The 22,317-nt window shown below is 43.4% G+C and overlaps 1 protein-coding gene across 2 annotated transcripts; it reads right to left on the bottom strand.

Annotated features, from left to right (window-relative positions):
- Positions 1-716: 716 nt before the first annotated feature.
- Positions 717-21,558, bottom strand: mideasb (mitotic deacetylase associated SANT domain protein b). Of its 2 annotated transcripts, none has more exons than XM_077562484.1 (13): positions 21,202-21,558; positions 14,702-16,208; positions 12,567-12,857; positions 10,665-10,995; positions 9,783-9,849; positions 7,901-8,043; positions 7,715-7,818; positions 7,120-7,183; positions 6,451-6,539; positions 5,208-5,357; positions 5,016-5,135; positions 4,563-4,702; positions 717-2,403 (listed from the first exon to the last, which is right to left on the bottom strand). In XM_077562484.1, the coding sequence occupies exons 2-13, from the start codon at positions 16,040-16,042 to the stop codon at positions 2,154-2,156; spliced, it is 3,090 nt and encodes a 1,029-aa protein (XP_077418610.1). In that variant the 5' UTR covers positions 16,043-16,208; positions 21,202-21,558; the 3' UTR covers positions 717-2,153. The 2 variants fall into 2 exon arrangements, with proteins under 2 accessions (XP_077418610.1, XP_077418618.1); XM_077562492.1 differs by lacking the exon at positions 21,202-21,558 and adding an exon at positions 20,441-20,981.
- Between the last annotated feature and the right edge of the window lie 759 nt (positions 21,559-22,317).

The following is a 22,317-nucleotide window of genomic DNA, read 5'->3' as shown; positions in this document are numbered from 1 at the left end:
AAGCTTGCAGACTGTGATTAGTGGCTGAAGAGAACTGTGGTTTCCTCCCACATGAACGATGAGCTCACATAGTCCACCAACCTTGACTTTTCATTTTGCACACTCCTTCATGCTTTCATCTTTCTTGTCATCACTACTCCATCTGCATCCTTTCATCTCAGGCTGGGGTCCGTTACGAACATCCATCTATAAATCCACAACTCGTGAGGCAGCCCGGGCCTCACTGAGCTTAGTGGTGGGTTTTCTATGAATGAAAGTGCTCTTGATGTAATCAAAATAGCAAAGATACGTATAAAAAAAGGTTGATATTTATTAAAAACAAATATAAGAAAATGGATGGATGGATATTACAAGTCTGAAGTTCGTGGGGTAGCTTTTGTTAGTCATTTTTGTACATACTCGAAAACAATCATTATTCATTAGAATGTTGGCTGCAAAGATAAATTCACACTCAAAAATAGGTTTAATACTTGTTTTGTAGGATAAAGTAAAAGTATAGTCCGTGAGTAAGAACCAGAGCCGTTTGGCCAACTCGATTTCGTCAGGGTAACAAGATGGCGTCAATATGTCATGTGACCAGCGGTTGACCAATCACAGCTGAAACTGAGTTGGCCAAACTCTCTCTATAATTCGGCTCTGGTAACAACGGTACTATGCTGCCCTCTAGCGGCTGGTGGTGAAAGTGCGCTGACGTCCAAATGAAAGCGAAGCAAACGTTTTAAGTTGGAGTATTTAAAAGTTTAATCAACAGTGCTTCATAAATCATTTGCCAAAAAACGTGGTAGAAAACAGAAACAAATAAGTTACACGGTAGCATAAAGCACTCGTCGTGATTCCATTTGTCCAATCGTTAGTGTGAACCCCCTTACGAAAATAGCGTAGAAAGTATGCAAACGTAGACCATTCGGTCATTCATTCATATGCTTTTTCAAAAATATTTAGCTAAATATGTTTTTACAGCAACTTTTCTCCTGCGAGAATTTCAACAGACACTTAGAAATAAAACGTAAATATAAATTACACATATCAAACAGGAACAGTCTTCCATTTTGTTAGGTTGTTTTTTTTTTTTTATAAACGCAATCACAAACAGTCTGTGCATAGACACAAGGTCATCCTGTGGGACTTAACTCTCTCAAGGAGTCTTCATCTGCTATTCCAAAAAGAACTGTTGCCATAGCAACAGAGGCAGATTCTGGGGCCAAGAAGGTTTTTTTTTTTTTTTTAGCCTAAAAGAATACGGCCACCCTCCTTACATAGTGAAATGTGTGTGTGTGGACGCACATGCCAGGGTACTCCAAATGAAAATATGTGAAATGAATAAATACACCAGCGAGTACATACATCCACACAAGGAGGGGGTAAATCCATGACTCTTAAGCCCAGAAAGAGGCCTGTTGGCTGGGGGTAAATCACAAGGTGACCCCGGCCTCCGTTAAGTTTACATCTTGGATCTCCTCAACCACCCCCCAAAAATAAATAGTATGGCAACAAATCAAGCAAATTTAAAATAACGGAAACTATATAAATATATGTCAGTAAGTTGAGAATGGAGTCAACCATACATCTACACAATTGGGGGTCAGGGGGTCATCCATCTTGGCTGGGTCAGAGACACATCCTACCGTCCTTACATCAAAAAAAAAATAAAAAAAAAACTCCAGTGAAGTCTTTTGTGTTTGTTGCGCTTCCATCTATTGCAGGCCTGCCCTTTTTATTCTTCACAGTTACCAACAGGCTGCCGTCCTATTGGTTGAAATAAATACAAAACAGGAAGCTGAACACGCTCAAAATAATCATAATACAAATTAGGAACACAAATATAAACACAACAGGAACCGTAAAGTGGCCACACAAAACAGAAGGAATTACAATACCCTGTAAATGTGCAGCAATATATTGATATATTTTTTGATTGTCAAAAAGGCATTGACGCTCCCAAAACGCTAGAGTGCAACAACAGCGCCACCTGCCTGTCAAAAGGTCCTGTCAAGGGGAGGCAGGGGCAAAAGCCTGGTGATGGCTGCGGGGTAGAAAAAAAAAAGTAGCGTGGCTTTTGATTGGAGGTTGTAGAGCTTCGAGAACACGCTCACACAGACGCGCGCACAACACACACACACACGTCCCTGAAGGTGGCGCCGCAGTGAAGCGCGTCACTGCCAGTCTTCGTCGTCCTCGCTGCCCGTCGTGTCGTCCCCGTTGTCGTCGCTGTCGCCGCCCGCCTGCGTGTTTCCGTTCTGCTGCCGGGCGGCCATGAAAGCGGCGGCGGCCCGGGCTTGGGCGGCGGCCTGGGCGACGCGGGCGCGGTCCTCCGCCTCTTTCTGCCGCAGGGCGGCGGCTTTCTTCTCCTGCTCGGCGTGGCTCTTCATGTGAGCGCTGCGGCTCTTCACCTTGTAAAAAACCCTGGTGGATAGATTGGATTTATTAGTGGCAAATGGGATGGAGTGAGGTTCCTCAAGGTTGGCTAAATTAGCATATGAATATGCGTGTCTTTTGACTACGCACTTACATTATGACATTTTGCAAGGACACAAAATTATGGAAAGTGAATAGAGTGCGGTTCTCCAACCTGTCAAAAGTTAGCATGTTAATAGTTGTAACTACATGTTGACATGATCACATTTCTCAAAAAGTATGACATTTTACCACAACATAAAAGGTGGAAAGTGAATATAGAGGGAGGTTCCCAAGACTGTCAAAGTTAGCACATTCACATGTTTGGCACATGTGAAAATGCTACAGCATGACATTTTTTGAATATATATATATATATAAATATATCATGTAATCAAATTACAGGTACATTTATTAAAAATGGGGATTTACTTCGAGGGATTACAATGTCTACGATGAGAGTGCGAAAGAGTGCGAGAGAGAGAGAGAGAGAGCGAGAGAGAGCGAGAGAGAGAGAGAGAGAGAGCGAGACCGTTGCTACAAGTCAGGAAGGTGAGAACGAACGAACTGACTAGTCGCGTCCTCCGCACGCGGGCAGTTTGAAAAAGCTTTACGGACGGGAGGAGGAAATGACGACCGGCATTCACTGGAACTTCTTCGGAGCGAAAGTTTGAGCTGAGAGTCCAGCGACATGCTACGCGCTGTAGCTTCTTGCTAGCTAGCCCGCTAGCCCGCTAGCCCACGACCATAATGTAAGTTACACTTTCCAAACAAATCTTCCTCCCACCAATTCACTATTTAATCATCATGCACAACATATAAACGGCTAAATTTGTGACTGGGATAATTTTGCAGTTTATGTCACACATCGTCATCCTCATTGACTGACTATCTATCTATCTATCTATCTGAGGTGTGGTTGCTTTCAGTGACAGTTCGAAAACAGCAAATGGCCTTCAATCAATAGCCTACATGCTTTTTAATTACACAAGGATTTTTGCTAATTGTAGGCTGCCCTATCACCCTCAAATAGCAGGGGCACAATTGTATAGAATATATATTGTGGTGATATTTATTTTTATTTTGTCTTCATGAGCATACTCAATATTGGGAGTCATTCAAAAGTAACCCAGTTACATTACTTTAATATTATAGTACTTGGATAAAAAGAAAAAGAAGAAAAAAGCAGGTATCTTGTAACTGTAATGGATTACATTTTAAAAGTAACCCTCCCATTCCTGTATAATTTTATATATATAGATAGATAGAACATGTATAGCATGAGGTTCCCTAGGCTATCAAAGTTAGCATGTTAATAGTTGTAACTACATGTTGACATTATCATATTTCTCCAAAAGTATGAAATTTTATCACAACATAGAGGTGGAAAGTTAGCATATCAGTTTGTTAGACACTAAAAAGAAGATGGATAGCGCGAGGTTCCTAGTCCTGGCAAAGTTAGCGCACCATTTTGTTAGGAATTAGACGGAGAGTGGATAGAGAGCGGTTCCCAAGGCTGTCAAAGTTGGCACATCCGATTATAAACTACTAGATGGAAAGTGGATAGAGCGAGGTCCCCAAAACTGACAAAATTAAGCATTTCAGTTTCTTAGACACAAAATGGAAAGTGGATAGAGCAAAGTTAGCACACCATTTCGTTAGCCATTAGATGGAAAGTGAGTGGTTGCCAAGGTTGGCAAAGTTAGCATATCAGTTTGTTAGCAACTAAATGGGAAGTGGATAGAGTGAGGTTCCCAAAGCTGGCAAAGTTAGCATATCAGTTTGTTAGCAACTAAATGGTAAGTGTACCAGTAATCACCATATTTTCTTTATGACATTTAGCTCTGAACTCTTTATGTCCTCTAAATGTACAAAAATCTGTTATATTGTACTACTATAATACTCTCACATATCCATGAAGATTTTTTGATAAATAATTATAGAATGAATTGTAAACAATTAATCAATGATTGTTGATGGATGCAATTTTGTAACACAGTCAATAACACTGTTGGCTGGAGTCGTTCAGTCAACTATACTTACTACACGTCTCCTGTTGTCAGTTGCTAGGACACAGTTGGCAATGACAAGACAAGCGTCCGTTGCATAAATCCCACGTGATGATTTGACGGCTGCGCGTGTTAATAATATAATGTTTAATATCCGACCTGCCGCATTTCTTGCAGGGGAACTCTCCCTCGGGGCCGCACGCGCCCTTGTTGCCCGCCGGGGGGGCGGTCTTGTGAGGGGGCGGTGGCGGTCGATCCCTGGCCACGACGTCCTCCCTCATGATCAGGACGCTGGCGGTCTGTGGACACACGGGAAATTTTGTGTGTGACGCTGGCATGCAGAAAAATGTGCTTTCCTGCAACGTCATTGTTTACCTAGACATTAGGCAATAAGTTGTAAGGCGTCTGCCAGTCCACCAGGGGGCAGCAAGCATGGCAATCAATTCCAAACCGTTTTAGATTGTTACATAGTAGGCTAGTTATTTATTCATTTATTTTACAAAAAGTCATTTCAAGCATTGCTGCTATTTCCCATGAGGCCTCGTGAGTCAATATTTCAACATTATGAACAAAAGCACGATAACATCTCAGGCTTCATCCATTGTGACTCACATTCTCGGCCGATGGCAGCGCGTGCGGCGCCCTGGTGGGGACGACGTCCTGTTTCCTGTCAGCTGAGCCTTCCCACTTCCTGCTGTCCTCTTCCCGCTGCTGCTGCAGTCTGTGAGACGCCTGCGCAGACATTTACGATCAGCGGCGAATCCCTCCGCCGCTTTCAATTTCAACGTGACGTTGGACGCGCACCTTATTTTGCGCCGTCTCCTCTTCCTCGGTCGTCCGGCCATCCGGAGACGCCGCCTCGCCGTAGACCAACGTCCCGTTTCGGCCCACTTTGACGTGCTTTTTGTACGAGTAGTAAAACTCCACGCACTGCGCCACTGTTTTGGTGCTCACCTGCAGAAAGACCCGACTAATATTTTAGTTCATGAAAACTAACGAAAAAACGAAAATTCAGAGAACAATTTTGTTAACCAAATAAAATAAAAACAAAAATGGAAAATTAAAAAAAAAACTAACTATAATTATAGCAAAATTGTCCTTTGCTTTAGTCTTTGGTACCATTATTAATTTAATGCATGAGCCTTTGGGGATGATTTTATATTTTTATATTTATTTTAATGTGATTTTAAGTACTGTACGTTTATTTTCTAAATTAACCGGAATAAGGACGTTTGAAAGCGTGTCACACAGAAGTGACGTCATCTAGCAGCAGCCCGATCGCTAAGAAATGTTACTTTTTCATTTTACCATGGTGTTTATTAAATATTGCGCACAAGTAATACACACACAAAAAAAAACGAAAACTAATACTGAAACTAACTAAAACTAAGCAATTTTTTTAAAATAACTAAAACTAACAAAAAAATAACAGAACCACCCTGAAAACTAATTAAATTTAAAAAACAAAACTCAAAATTAAATAAAAAAACAACTCAAATGAAAATTCCAAAACTATAATAACTAGTGATGGCAAAATGAAGCTTCATGAAGCATTTGCGATACTTTTTGACTCCTCTAGATGGTGCTCTTGGTTTAAAGATAAAGGCAAGTGCAATAAAAATTGATTACATTTGCATTGCATCTTTGAATCATGAGTGCCATCTTGAGGAGTCAAAAACCATCGCAAGTGCTTCATGAAGCTTCATTTTCCCATCACTAATAATAACCCTGACTGTTTTTAAATGCAAATGGCCAAAATTGCCTTAAATGTCCGCTTTAAACAAAATGGTGGACATCCCGTGTCTTTTCAGCCATGGCTTCTTGAGACTTTTTTTTTGTAGGTCTAATCATGATAGGCATGCCCACCAAGTTTCATGTTGCTAAGTGGAACGGGATTTGGGGGCTGAATTTTCCTGGAACCAAAATGGCAGATTTCCTGGAACGCTGGAGCAAGCACAAGAGAGAAGATTGGAACCCCAAACCTCCAAATTGTGAAACTCATCCACCACACCGATGTCTTCCGAGACTGCCGTGATTGCAAACTTGCCTGTTTCTGCACCATGAAGAAATCTTTCTTATAGGCGGCCATGCCTTTGTTGAACTGGCGTCGCTCGGCCGCCGACCACTTGTCCGATCCTGGCGGACACAACAAAACGTTTAGCCAATCTCCATCCGCCCAACTTCAAAACACAACTTGATGAACAATGGCTGCTGTATTATTGCTCTACAATTTTTGAAGTTGCATAATACGCCTCATCGCCAATGAAATATTACAGTTTATACATGTGAGGCGCAGGTCTTATTTTTGTCCACTTGGGGGCACCGTCTACATGTTCAGCATAGTAACGAGGACTGTCAAATGTGTGAAATGTTTTCAACTGCTGACTGCACTCTCCTCAACAAAATTACTTTTTATACTTTTATACTTATAATTTTTATTAGGATTATAAATAATAATAATTAACAATTTTATATTTAATATAAAAAATACAAAATTACTTTTTATACATAATACATTTTTATTAAATTATTTTATTATGATTATAAATAATAATAATTAACACTTTTATATTTAATATAAAAAATACAAAATTCTGTAAAAAAACAAAACGAAAAAAAAAAAAGCATTGAACACAACAATCCGAACTGCTGTTTTGGTTAGCAACAGATTTCGAAAGAACCCTGCAGGTTGAGGCTTTTCACCCAAATGACAAACCTGAGTAGTGGTAGTCGGACTTGGGTAAGACGGGATTGCTGAGCATGAGCAGCGATAAAGCAGCCTGAAAAACAAACAAACACAACATTAATATGACCGATGGGACGTTCGATGCACTCTGCCGTCTTTTTGCGCCTTGTCCGACTGCTGCTGAAGAGCGGAGTGGGCGCCTAAACACGACACCGATACCCCCCCCCCCCCCCCACACACACTTTTGCTCTCTCTCCGTTTCCATGACAACGCTGGAGCGATGCTGGTCGCTAGGGCCTGGAATCTCAACCTGGCGCTGCCACAAAACGCGCCAAGACAGTCGGGCTCCAGCGTGTGCATGTTAAAAGTGTAGTGTAAAAAGTATTTGGATGCATGTTAAGAGTTGAGCTTATATTAGGTTTTCAAACTCGGGTTAAGGGTTTAAACAGCAGGTTGCTTTTTCACACAAGGGTGATAGGATTTCAAATGTGTGTTAAAAACCAAGATTAGGATTAGAAGGCAGGCTTGGGGTTTCAAAGCAAATGAATTGTCCAAAGTGCATCAAATGAAGTTTTCGGTTTGATGGCGGTGTGGTTGCAAGTGGAGCCGAGCATCTGTCGCTCACCATGATGTCGCCGTTGCACTGGTGCAGACAATGGTGGGCCAGCTCCTGGTTGCTGCCGCCTCCGCGCAAAGCGCTGGAACATGCCAGGTGCATCAGGTCTTTGACTGACGGAAAGGGACAAAGATGCTTTACAACCTGGCAGGGGGGGGGGGGGGGGCTTCCCCTAGCTCATTTTTGGGGGGGTACCTCTTTTGTGGTAGTCCGCCTTGTCCTCCGGCTGGGCCAGGGGAGCCCAGACCAGCTCTGCTCCGTGGGTGTCCATCTCCACCAGGGCGCGCGGTCTCAGGTCCGGCACCTCCGCCTGATACTGCCACCCCATATTTATCCGTCTGGGGAGCGCGACACAGAAACGGGGTTAGCGACATTTCTATTGTTCAAAGTGCATCATCTCTGGTCATTTCTATTGTGCAAGGTGCATCATCTCCAGTCTGTTAATTTCTATTGTGCAAGGTCTTTCTGTTCATTTCTACTGTACAAGGTGCATCATCTCTAGTCTATCTGTTAATTTCTATTGTGCAAGGTGCATCATCTCCAGTCTTTGTTCATTTCTATTGTGCAAGGTCTTTTTGTTCATTTCTACTGTACAAGGTGCATCATCTCCAGTCTTTGTTCATTTCTATTGTGCAAGGTCTTTTTGTTCATTTCTATTGTGCAAGGTGCATCATCTCCAGTCTTTGTTCATTTCTACTGTACAAGGTGCATCATCTGCAGTCTCTGTTCATTTCTACTGTGCAAGGTGCATCATTTCTAGTCTCTCTGTTCATTTCTACTGTACAAGGTGCATCATCTCCAGTCTTTCTGTTCATTTCTACTGTGCAAGGTGCATCATCTCCAGTCTTTGTTAATTTCTATTGTGCAAGGTCTTTTTGTCCATTTCTACTGTACAAGGTGCATCATCTCCAGTCTTTGTTCATTTCTATTGTGCAAGGTATTTTTGTTCATTTCTATTGTGCAAGGTGCATCATCTCCAGTCTTTGTTCATTTCTACTGTACAAGGTGCATCATCTGCAGTCTCTGTTCATTTCTACTGTGCAAGGTGCATCATTTCTAGTCTTTCTGTTCATTTCTATTGTGCAAGGTGCATCATCTCCAGTCTTTGTTCATTTCTACTGTACAAGGTGCATCATCTCCAGTCTTTCTGTTCATTTCTACTGTACAAGGTACATCATCTGCAGTCTCTGTTCATTTCTACTGTGCAAGGTGCATCATCTCCAGTCTTTGTTAATTTCTATTGTGCAAGGTCTTTTTGTCCATTTCTACTGTACAAGGTGCATCATCTCCAGTCTTTGTTCATTTCTATTGTGCAAGGTATTTTTGTTCATTTCTATTGTGCAAGGTGCATCATCTCCAGTCTTTGTTCATTTCTACTGTACAAGGTGCATCATCTGCAGTCTCTGTTCATTTCTACTGTGCAAGGTGCATCATTTCTAGTCTTTCTGTTCATTTCTATTGTGCAAGGTGCATCATCTCCAGTCTTTGTTCATTTCTACTGTACAAGGTGCATCATCTCCAGTCTTTGTTCATTTCTATTGTGCAAGGTGCATCATCTCCAGTCTTTCTGTTCATTTCTACTGTACAAGGTACATCATCTGCAGTCTCTGTTCATTTCTACTGTGCAAGGTGCATCATCTCCAGTCTTTGTTCATTTCTATTGTGCAAGGTCTTTTTGTTCATTTCTACTGTACAAGGTGCATCATCTCTAGTCTATCTGTTCATTTCTATTGTGCAAGGTGCATCATCTCCAGTCTTTGTTCATTTCTACTGTACAAGGTGCATCATCTGCAGTCTGTTCATTTCTACTGTGCAAGGTGCATAATTTCTAGTCTTTCTGTTCATTTCTATTGTGCAAGGCGGCGGTTGTCGTGATTGTGTTAATCCGAGACAGCTTGCGATCGGCGAGGGTGATGCAGCAAAACCGTGCTGGCTGTGCAATTTCAACACGACTCAATGAGGACAGCTCATGATTCAGATGGCTGTTATGATCTGGATAATGCCTGTGGAGTGTGTGTGTGTGAGTGCACGTGCGTGCGTGTGCGTGCGTTTCCACTCAAAGTAGGAAAACACTCACGGCTCAATGCTGACTGGAGTGGGCTCGCTCACTGCGGACAGAACCGGAGGAGTCATGTCGCAGCTACCTGCGCCAGAAAAAAAAACAGTTTCAAATTAGAGTTCAAATGATCATTTCAAGGCAGGGGTAGGGTTTTAAATGAAGTTCTCAAGTCTGGTTTGGGGTTTCAAACAAAGCCTTAAGATTACAAAAAAAGGTTTGAAGATAAATACTTAAATGAAGGTACCAAACCTCAGTTCGGGTTTCAATCTAGGGTTAGAGGTTAAAAAAAAAAAAAGGTCTCAAGCCTGGTTTAGGGTTTCAAACATGGGTTAGGATTTCAAGCCAGTGGTATGGTTTCAAATTAATGAATTAACCATGGGTTAGGGTTTCAAATCAAGGGTTAGGTGATAAAAATTAAGGTTTGAAACCAAGGTTAGGGTTTCAAACAAGAGTCTGAAAAATAAAAGGTTAAATCCAGGGTTCGAGTTTCAAATTAAAATTTCAGGCCAGGGTTGGGGTTTGAAATTAAGGTTTCAAGACAGGATTGGGGTTTCAAATGAGGGTTTCAAGCCACAAGTCAAGGTTTCAAATCATGAATATGGTTTTAAAATTTGGGTTTCAGACAGAGTTAACAAGGGTTAGGGTTTCAAAACAGGGTTTTACAGTTTCATATTAAGTTTTCAAGCCCTGATTAAGGTTTTCTAATCAGGGTTTCAAACCATGGTTATGGTTTCAAAATTAGGGTTTGAAATGTTGCCTTCCAGACAGGGTTAGCGTCTCAACCCTCAGCCAGGGCTTCAAATTTAAAGTTCCAAACCAAGGTTAGGGTTTCAAGCCAGGCTTAAATTCTGACTTTGTTGTCATCAGTGATCTTTTCTTGCTTGTGTTTGTTTGCCGTACTTGAGCAGAGGAGGCTGCGCGTAGCCGACTTGGGGGTGGCGGACGGCGGCCCCCCGGCTGTCGCCGCCGACAGGAAGGTGGAGAAGTAGAGTCCGGAGCCCTCGCGCACGGGGCTGAGGATGGGCGGCGGCGTGTAGGGCGGCACGGCCAGCGGGTTGTCGGCCAGGCGGACGGGCGAGCGCAGGTGGCTCTGGTACGGCGTGACGGCCGAGTAGATGGCGGGCGGTGCCATGAAGGCGCCGGGCTTGGGCGGCGGGATGAAGAGGGGCTCGGGCCGGGGCCGCCGCTTCAGCTTTTTCATGTCGTCGTCTGCCGGCATGCCCTCGCCATTCTGACACGGGGGAAAACAACATATTCAAGCACTTTACCGAGGTCTTAAAGGGACAGTACATGCTTTTCTAAAAAAATAATAATAATACAAAGTTCAAGGGTCAAATTTGGAATGGTGTATGACAACATTTCTTGAGACCGCAGCCCAGCGGGCATCAGAGAATTAAAGCTCACATTCAAACTCAATTTAAATGTATGATTATATTTCTAAATTATCATTTAATTTTTAACTTAAACCAAATTTTATTTAAATAAACCTTTTTTTTTATTGTGGTAAATTTATTTTCTCAATTGTAAGGAGCTACAACCAATAAAGTGTTAAGATTCATTTTATGTGTACTTTAATTATTTTTAGTTGAAGTTAAGCTTATTTTTTTAACTTTCAACAATGTCTATTTGTATTTGTTTTAACATTACCAGTAACTTATTTAACTTATTTTGAACGGAATTCATTTCTGTTCAGTTTTTGTTACGGTAGTTTTCCACTTTTATCAACTAACAATTTTATGTGGTTTTATTTTATTTATATATATTTTTTCTTACTTTCTTTACAGCTGACAACTGGAACTGATAAATAAAAGGTGTATTCAAGGGGTTTGAATGCTATTAATTAATTCGATTATATATGTATATATTATTTCTGTTTTATTGTGAATTTATTTTATTGTTATGACAACATGTTTCTTATTTTTTTTTTAATTATTAATATAATTTATTTGATGTCACTAGTTTTCATTTAATTTTCTTATTTTCCTAATTTATTTACACAAGAGCATGGAAGTTACAATGTTATATCAAATTTATAATAATGGCCTTTGATGGATACTTTATGCATTATTCCCTGTAGGAAAATGTACATCTACTATGCAAAAAAAAAAAAAAATCAAAAATGATAGAATGTTAATATATCCTAAGGAGGGATTTTAGCAGAGCTTGCAGGCTCTCAACATTAAAACCTGATAATCTGCCTGATCTGGGACAATCGAATGAAGGGGAAAAGTGAAGAATATGGCAATGGGGGCAGGGGGAACATGGATATCGGTGGGGGGATGGGAACGTCTGGGTGGAGTATGTGTGTGTGTTGGAGGGTGGATGCGGGGGGGGGGGGGGGTGGGTGGAAGGCCCTTTCGACGTAAAAGCTGGAATTTCCACACAGGGGATGCAATGCAATACAGAGGGTCACATTACAACATCAGATTGTTATTTCCATTTTGCACGATTGAGATTGTCATGAATAACTGGCAAGAGGAGGGAAACCACTTTCATTTGCATTTATCAAGACGAACACGCGTAATTTTTTGTAATGAGTAATTGTTTTGTGGTTATATAGAAGTTTTTCTGTCTGACAAAAATTCGCCGCCATTTTTGAAAATGGCCGTCACACTGCTCCAACACGAAGTGCAATTGACATCATCCGTGGCAAGTTTCTCAAAGCAGAATTTGTTGTGGACAAACCACGCAGCTGAAGGCGTGCTAACAAAAACACTGAACTCCTAGAGCAGGCGTTCAACAGAAAACGGCAAATGTAAAGCGACTTCAGGAACACTGTATTTTGCAAGCGGCCAGTCGTACCTGCTCCGAGCCCTCCGTTAGCGAGCTCCTGAGCGAGCGGCGCCGAGTGACGATGACCGATGGCTTGCGCTCGGTGCCGGCGATCTCCGGCGGGTTGGCCGGCCGGGGCGGCGGAGGCGGCGGCCAGCCGGGCGCCGCCGCCGCGTCGGCGTCTCGGCCGCCGCACGACGACAGGTCCAAACGGCGCACCGGCACCGACACGGGGATGACGAGCGGGAGCAGGCCGTCGTCTCGCGGCCGCTTCACGTTGGGACCGCCCGGCTGGGAGGGGCCCCAGGGTCTGTGGGGCTCCTGATGGACAGGAATAAGAAATATAAATAAATCGGTAATGTGTGGACAACAAGTTAAAGATCATTTAACTTAATTAAAAGGTGATGTGTGTTACGGAATGTTATTTTTTGTTTACAAATATTGTGTCTGTAGTACCTGATTGTGATGTTATTTTTTTTTGTTTTTTTTATTTAAATAAAAATACTAGCCCATCAACATTTGTTGATGTCAAAAATGGATTTGATATGGTTTGCCAAGGCGACTGTGGTTCGGTGGTGGAAAACCCCAGCAACAACTGGTTGGTTGTTGGGGAGATATTTTGCTGAGTGCTGCATGAAGAGCGAGCGTGAGTGTGTTTGTGTGTGTGTTGTAGGGGAGGGGGGGGGCAAGTGAGGCCAAGCTGGAGTTTCTCTCCTTTGATGGATAGGGGAGGGGGCGGTGCAGGCATGTAACCAAACACACGGTTTGTACGAGATGTCAGCAGGCAAATGTAGGTCACGTCGAGTTCCACTGACTCAGTGTTGTTTAGCAACTTGTTGCGCAATCACCGCGCATGACTCCGCACGATGCCGGCCGGGACGGGATCAGATCTGTAATTATTGAGCGTTGATGGATGCCATTTTTGTCCAGTGCTTTTCTTATGGTTGAGTCATGACCAAAGGCCAGGTACTATTAATTAAAAGTGACAGTCTGTATTATTGAGCACCATCTAGTGGTGAGATAATAATTGATTTATTTTTAAACATAAAAATTCAATGTGCAAAATAAATATGTTCTATCACATCAACGTACATTTTTTTTAAAAAATATATAATTCTAGTAATTGTTAATTATTTTACATACATTGCGCTGCGCCTTCGAGGAAGCTAACATGTCTCGCTGCCATCTTTCTGCTACGGAAACTTAGCGAACGTAGTTAGCCTCAGGTGGTGCTTGCAGGTACTGTCGGACCCAATATGAGAACGCCGTGATTCGGGCTCCAGCCGCTTGTCTCCCTCTGCTTTGCACTTGCTAGCTTTTGTTAACTTCTCCCACTAGCCACTCGTTAGCCGATCCAGCTAGTTCTTGCTAGTCCCCCTGTTTCATACACAAGACTTTTTTTTTTGCAGACGCACGCAAGTATTGCAATGGCGGCTGTGATCTGATCTTTAATTCTCCTTTTAGGGCACCATCCAGTGGCTGAACGAAAATATAACTTGCCACTCGGTTTTAGGTGTTTATCACTTCCCCATTAGAGGGCAGTCATGCTGTAAACGTGCCTAGAAGAAGACATGAACAGGAAGTTATTGACCTTATGTAGCTAACAGCTAGCTGCACCCTTGTTTACTCATGGAATTATGTTGAAGCATTGTCTGTAAAGTGACTTTTAAACGTGTGTAATGTAGATATAATGATGTATGTGTGAACTAAACGGTAGTGCTTAATTTACCTGAAGTGGTAATCGCTAGGGCGCCAAGGCTAATCGCAATTGCTAACGTTTAGCATAGGCTAATTTTGTTGGCTTTTGATAACGCATATGTATAGAAGATAATGAATTATGAGTACTTATATCCACTTAATTCAATTTACATCCAACCTTAGTGGATTAACAAACAAAAAATAATTGATGGAATAATCGATAGGATAATCAATTTGAAAAAGATTCAACACTGACAGCACTACGATGATTTCATAAGCGCGGTAATGACTTTTCCACCAAAAAGCCAAAACCAAAAAGATACTGTATTAACTTTGATTGCCTTTGTGAGATGTTAAAATTGGTTTAGAAAACATTTAAGTGTGCTAAATGAGCAGAAAAAAACAAATCAGATATCAGAACGGGGAAGACTTTGGACACCCAATGGTTAAAATTCCAAAACGCGTACCTTGATTTCCTGTGACGGCAGCGTCTCCATCTCTGAGGCCTTCTGCGCAAGAGTTTCCAAGTTGACCTCCTGTGACACCCGGCGCTTCCGCCGCGGCGTGCTCTGGATGACCCCCGTCGGGGCAGCCAGGATGTCGGCGTCGCCGCCCCGCGTCCCGTTCGGAGGGCCCTGCATCGCCGGGTCTCCCGGGAAGGGGTTGTCGTCGGACGGCGCGCCGCCTTCCTTGGAGAGGCGACGCGACCGGCGGAGATTCTGCGTCTGGGACAGCGACTCCGGCACAAGCGAGGGGACGTCTAGCGACGGAGGGGCTAGCGATTGCGGTTCTGGGGTTACGTCCTGGATGAGTGGTTCCTGGGTTTGCGGGGGAGCGGCCGCCAACGACAGCTCCTGGGAGTGTACAAACTGCGGGTGGGAGTGCACGTTGGGGGGGTAGTAGTCGAGCACATGCTGGCTTTGTTGTTGCAACTGCTGATGCTGCATTTGGAGCTGCTGCTGCTGCTGGAGAATCATCTGCTGCTGCTGCTGCTGCTGCTGCTGCTGCTGCTGAAGTTGTTGCTGGATGAGGTTCTGCCGCTGCAGCTGCGGCGGCTGCTGGGGCAGCTTGGCCTGCACCGAGTAGTTGGGCGGGTTGGGCAACCTGGCGTTGCCTTGGAAGCTTTGGTAGTAGGCGGGCAGGTGCTGCCGCGGCTGCCCGAAGGCCAACTGGAACGGCTGCAAGACGGAGCTGCCCACCGGGTGGCACGCGTTGTTCGGCTGGGGTTTCAGCGCCCCGGGTTTTAGAGTCTCCTGAAAGGTCTGGGACTGCTGCTGCTGCTGCGGGTCCCACTCAAGGCCCCGTACCTTCACGGCATCTCGGTAGAAGTCCGCTGTAGGATCGGGCCCCGCCGGCTGCTTGTCGCCGGCCTTGTCTCCGGTTTCCTGCATCGGTTTTACGAAGGTCGTCTGGTTCCTGGAGTCCGTCAAGTAGTTGGCAAAGTTCTGCCCCCAGTTGGCCACGGTGGTCCAAGTGGCAGCTCTCTGCTGCTGCTGGCACTGCTGAGCGGACTCCTGGTGGGCCCACTTCATAGGCACCGTCTGCTGATAGTGACCCCTGTTTTGGTCGCCCTTGTCCGGGCTGAAGATAACAGAGTTGAGGTACACACGATGGCCCTCCGGGTTAGACGCCACGCCGCTCTCTGCCTCCGTTTTCCCGGGTTCGCCGCCACCCTGGATGTAGTAGGACCCTTCCGTGTGCTGGCCGGGCTCCTTCATGCCTCCGGCGGGATCGGAAAAAAAGGTGATGCGTTTGCCCGTTCGTTTTGCACCAGGTTTCTGCTGGGCTGGTACGCTCATGGTAAGCATGAAAAAGCCGGCGTCGGGGAAAAGTCTTCAGTCGCGCCGCTTGATTGTTCTTTCCCTTGACGAAGTCACATGAGTGCAAGTCTGAAGAGGAGTAGAACTACATCAACATGAAAATAGCTTCCTCTTCCAAAACGGACGTTTTTTTCCCTCTTTCATGGGTGCGACCCTGCGAGGAGAAAAATGAGTGAGAGCTCGTCAAATACTTTTTAGTAAAGTGCAAGATCGCCATTTAGTTCAGGGGTGGGCAAACTCGGGAAAAATCCAAATACACGTACTGCTACGACCCTACCTGACACTCTTGCGTGTGTTTTTAGGGTCTGATAATAGCGCTAACACATTTTCAGGCTACAAAACGATTGGACCACATTAACACAAATAGCTAATGACGCCCTTCGTTATCCATTTTCGACTCCGAAATATTGTGTCAACTGGCCTTAAAAACAGGGATGTGATTTTTCCGCTAATTCGCGGAATTACGCTTTTTTTATCCCACCCCCCAAAAAAAATCGTTTTTTTTTTTTTTTTTTGTAGTTCATTGTGTATGCACATGACCCCGACAGTTAACATCTTCTGCTATAACAAAGACATTTGTGGTATGCTCTAATATGAGTTACTTTTCATTTGGTCATGATACAATTATTTGTTTATGAAATTTGACCTCTTCAACATTATTTATGTGTTAACTTAGTAATCACATTAGTTAGATATGATGATATTCTCAGTGATAGTTTTTAAAAGCAAAGGCAGTCCAATGTTTTTGAATGTGACTGATTTTGAGTTGACTAAAACTGCCATTTTATATGGGATAGTTCAATATACATTGAAAATTTATGCTGTTGTTTTGTCTATTTCTTTGTCATGTGAGTGCATTGAAAGTACTTAAAAACACGGAAACCCATGAGCTCCGGGGGGCTTCGCCCCCCCTTGTCCCCCCACCAGGGCACTGCCCTGGACCTAGCTGGGTGCCAGCGGCCCCCGGCTAAATTTTCAGATAATTTCACTTTGGTCAAATCACATCCCTGTAAAAAGGCTTCTTTCTCCTGACTTCGCTATCACCGGCGCGGTTGTGCAAAAACCTGCCGTTTGCTTTCTCGATAGAAAAACAATAGAAGCACGGCTGAAAAGTATCGTCGGGTGTGCGAATATGGAGCAGAATTGGGGGTGGGGGGGGGGTGCGTCATTAGTCACATGACATTGCGTGGTACTGTCCAAACACAGCCCAACCTTGTGTTATTAGAACCTGGGGATTGGGAGGGTTGATCAATACTTTCTGGAAATGTTAAGAACCGACCAAGAGGCAATCCATTACACAATCTGCGATTTCTGTTTGCCAAAATGTCTCTACGTAAAAAAAAAATAAAAAAAGCATTTGCATCCACATTCAATTTCAAACCTATGGACAACTGCAATGAACCCGGATGGGAATTAAAATGTGGGAGGAAGCCGGAGTCTCCGAAGAAAACCCACACAAACTCTTAAACAGGATTCAAAAGCCGAATCTCAGCGCTGTGAGGCAGACGTGCCAGTTCCCACTAGGGCACCGTGTCGCCCATTCACCAAAACGATCCGGTTTCAATGGCTTGTTTTCAGAACATAAAGTACTCGTTCAAAGACACAAAACAACTATGATGACTAATGTAGCCATCCCATGGCGGGGATGAGGGGCACTATTACAATCATGACTACTCCCGTTTAAATGAGGATGAGTCACAAACAACAATTCCAACTCACTAAAAAAAAAAAGAAAAATAAAAACCCTCACTGGAGGACTAATAAAAATAAATAGCTACACAGAGATTCCTCAGTTTACAAGGAAGTTCCATTACACCAGAATAGTCGTTGAATGATTTAATTTTTTCCCCCCACCATAATAATGCATTATATTCTCTTCCAATGTATTTTTTTTAAACAAGCAATATATTGATATGTGTCACAATAATTTAGACATAAATAAGAAAAATTGATAAATTAATAATTAATTTTTTTTTTTTTTTTTTGCCCAATTGCAGCCGTTGCAATTTGAAAATTGCGTTCGACTACATTGTGATGTTGATTTGAATTTTATTCATTGTTAGTCCTACTGCAGTCTATCGCTAGTTGATGCTAACTTATCCCTAGAGTCAATATTTGTATGGGAAAAGAAAATCCTGTGCCAAAAATGACAACAACCAAATAAGCTTGTGTTGCACATTCACGTCTTACAGCAGCAGCGCACGTCGCAGTTCCTTGCACGTCATTTTATAACCACAAAAAGTCCCATTTTGGAACTGCGCTGTTGTTACCTGGCTGGTGGCGGCCGCAACCGATTCATCAACTACTTGACGAGTCCACTTTTCTACCCTGCATCGACGTTTACAGCTGAACTTAAATCGCCAATGTGTTTTTGGGGCTTCGTGTCCTTTGAACCGCCAAGACTCATAAAGGAAGCGCCAATGAAAGTGAGCAGTTGCAAGTCATGATGAACATCTGAGCGAAACGCCCGTGAGGACTTGACAGCCTGTCGTGATTCCATATCGCCATGGCAACCCTGGCACCGCTATAAAAAAAAAAAAAAACGATTTGGGCATCCAGGTTTCTGAGCAGACTTTGGCAAAGGTGCCAACTTTTTGTGGTAATAAAAAATAGATAATAATAATAATGATAAATCCCCATCGCCGCCAATAAACGCAGAACAGGAAATGAAACTTGAATATTAGTTACAGAGCAAATATATATTTATTTATATATTTCTCACGCTCTGCAAATGCAATCAGTTGACTCCCTGTACTGCCATCTTGTTCAATTTAACATGATAAATAAACGGATTTACAATATTTGTTTTCAGAAAAGGAATGCCGTGGGTGCCAGCCGATTTTAAGCATTTTGACTGATCTTTCAAGGTCCATAGAAAATTATGTGTTTGGACTATGGAAACACACATACTACCAAATGAAACATTGGACTCTCATCTTTCATCAGAAAAAAAAAGTTTGTTTCTACCTTATTCCATTTTTCAGTAATCAACAATAGAAAATGGTTGGTTTCACCTCTGTTTTGAAACAAACGTCTTTTAACGTCTTTGGCACTCCTCCATAGGATTTTATAAACGTTATTTAACGTTTTTGGCAGGCAAAAAGGCCACCCCGTGACAAATCTAGGAAGTGACTGGCAATTGTCACCCTTACCCCGGCAAGGGGCTCCTTAAAATAGACTCGCTGCAGCTGTTGGGATCCTGCACGCTCGCTCGCTCACTCGGGGCCGAAAGCGAGCGCCTACTCCTTCCACACTCGGCGTTCCCTGAGACTGCAATGTCGTGCGATGTGCACTTCCCAAGAAACTTAAGGCTGCAGGTCCCAGTTCAGATTTGGGGTGAATGCTAGAGGTGGGAAGCACAACATAATCCATCCATCCTTTTTTAAAATAATATTAAGACAAATACATTTCTTTGAAACACTATAATTATGCAAGTTCCTTTTGGACCAAAAAAAAGATTTATTAAATTAGTCATTTTAAAAATAAAAAAGGTGCAAATATATACATTTAAACAACTCAAAATGTGTCTTTTATTTCCAAGTATGCAGATTTTTGTAATTGTGGAGTGCAATAATTGAAATTGTAATTGAATTTTGATTAATTGCGCAGCCCTACCAGATACGTAAAATAAAATAAGGTGAAATAACATCCATCCATTTTCCATTTATAGCACTTCTCCTCATTGGGGTTCCAGGTGAACTGCAAGAGGTGGGATTGGTCGCCAGCCAATCACATAGCAATTGTAGACAAACAACGATAACAATATTCTATTTTTCTTAGTCAATAAAAGCAAGTAAAATGTGCAAAATAAGTTGTATGCATCAAGTACATAATGTGCATATAAGAACAATACCATATTTCTATGGTATTTTATTGTATTATATTTGCTAATGGAACATTTTTATAATCTGCAACAAAAAAAACTACTATCTATACATAATTAATATTTTCATAAAATCTTGAATAATACAGTTTAAAGACTTACATAATCATTTAAAAATGATCATATGACCTCATACGGGGTCAGTACCAGTTTTAACCGGGCCACACCGTGCTAAGGACAATTTCAAATTCACGGAAGCACAGGCAGAAAGAACATGCAAAGGGCAGACACATAGCTGCGATGTTGCATTCCATGTACAAATCAAAAATGCAAACCGTCATCCTTTCAATCACGATCAGTGCACCGTGAAAGTTTTTCCATCTCGAGTTGCCATGACTCATATCCGACCCATATCCGACGCTCTGTCACTCGAAGCGTGCAGAGTCGACGCAGCCTCCGAGCACGCAGAGCCGCGTTGCTATCTTGCACACATCAGAGCCTTTCAGCAGCAAAATCTTCAGCTGACGGTGGAAAGGAACGCGAGAGGGAAGCGAAGCGCTAACCTCGCACGAGAGCGCCAAATATCCATCCGTTTTCTGTCGCGCTCATCATCAGGCGGGCCAAGGGTGAGAAAGAGGAGCCTTTTTGCTGCAGAGACACCCGGGATTGGTCGCTTGTCAATTGCAGGGCACACATATAGACAAACACACCGAGCACAGGGACGATATGCAAACTCCGGCCAGGTTCGAACCCAGAACCTTGGAACTGTGAGGCAAATGTTCACCAATTTGCTTGTGAAAACCCTGGACCGGTCGCTAGGGACATACAGATCCCAAAAAAATAAATACATTAACACTTGTGAAAATTAGCTTTCAAAATCTTTGGAATGTGGGAGGAAGCACGACGACAACATGCAAAACTCCATACAGGAAGCCCAGATTCGAACCCCCCAAACCTCAGAACTATGACGCAGGCGTGCTCACCGCGCCAGATAAATAAATAAATGCCTAAACATGCATGGGAGCACCTAGAATAAACGACGGGCACCGTTAGCCGCCCTAATCCGTTGGCAACAAGACCTGATTTTGCACGCGTGGGCTGCACAGAACCGCCGTACAAGCGGGACCCCCCCACCCCCACCCCCTCCCTATTGTGGTAACAACAACCCAAAAAACGAGAGGGGGATTATCCAGCTACAACAGCCAACCAAAACAATGCGATTGTCAAGGCACATGTCACATGTGCACAACTTCCAAGAACAACAACAAGATGGACACCACGCACGCACGCACGCACACATACATACAAGGCTCGTCGTACTTACGCTCTGTTACGAAAGCTCGGGATGTGGACGACGACGACGGTGACAGTCGGTCCGTCCGCACGGTGCACAAACGCGGCGGCGATGACTGCTGCGTTGCTTTGCCCGAGGTTGACTCATGCTAGGCGGCTGCTGACCTCACTCCTCTGCCCCCCTCCTCCTCCTCATCCTCCTCCCTGCGCCTACAAGAGGCGGAGTTCCGAGTCGGTGGTGGGTAAACAACGATGCTAACCTGGCGTGCTAATGCTAATGTCGCTATTGCACATGATTGCGTGAACGATTGCAAGAGTCGTAACCATTAGAACAAAACGCTACGGCTGCAATTTTGTTTACTGGCTGCTTGTCTCGTGACAAGCCTCATCGCCCCGCCCCCTTTGTTTTCCGGTGCCCTTAAAAGGGCACTTCCGGTGTGACAAGTCATTTACCGGGCAAGCTAGCTCACACAAAGCCTTACGGGAAATTCCGACACACACACTCAGGACTCACATTCATAATAAACTAAACTGGAGAGTGGGCGTGCGGTCATGAAGCTTTCACTTCATAATAACACAATGGTGATATTTTCAGTCAATTAATTTGATATTGCTATCCTTATTTATACGCATTTTTTTTGTATAAACTACGTCCATTTTGGTATTAGTGCGTTCATATGTCACTGCGCATGCACGTAAAGGGACTTTTGCGCCACAGGTGTCAACCATCAGGAAAAACTCGAATGCACACACGCACTGTATTGCACTTTCATTTATCTTATATTTATATACCCCCCCCCCACACACACACACACACTACACTTCAAGCTGTAATCAAGTTGCTCAACTGTTATCTGTCGTATTAATTCCTCCACAAGACGTCACGTCTTGTCAGTGTTTGTACGTTAGTGCGCATGCGCTCATAGGGTCCTTTTGGAAAAAGAGTCTATCCGAGGAAGCTAGCAATGATAGCTTGCTAAAAACACGCAGTACTTCCACTTGGTTTGTTTAGATTCTTCCACGAGTTTGCTTCACCACCACTTCACGATGCCTTACTGCTGCAAAAAAAAAATGGGACCTGCCGTGACAAATTCCTCCACAAGGCGTCACTCACGTCTCACAGTTGTTGAGCGGGCGGACAGTGTCC

This window comes from Vanacampus margaritifer, chromosome 1, assembly GCF_051991255.1.
Source record: "Vanacampus margaritifer isolate UIUO_Vmar chromosome 1, RoL_Vmar_1.0, whole genome shotgun sequence".
Lineage (NCBI taxonomy): Eukaryota > Metazoa > Chordata > Actinopteri > Syngnathiformes > Syngnathidae > Vanacampus > Vanacampus margaritifer.
This window is presented reverse-complemented; position numbering and strand designations above follow the sequence as displayed.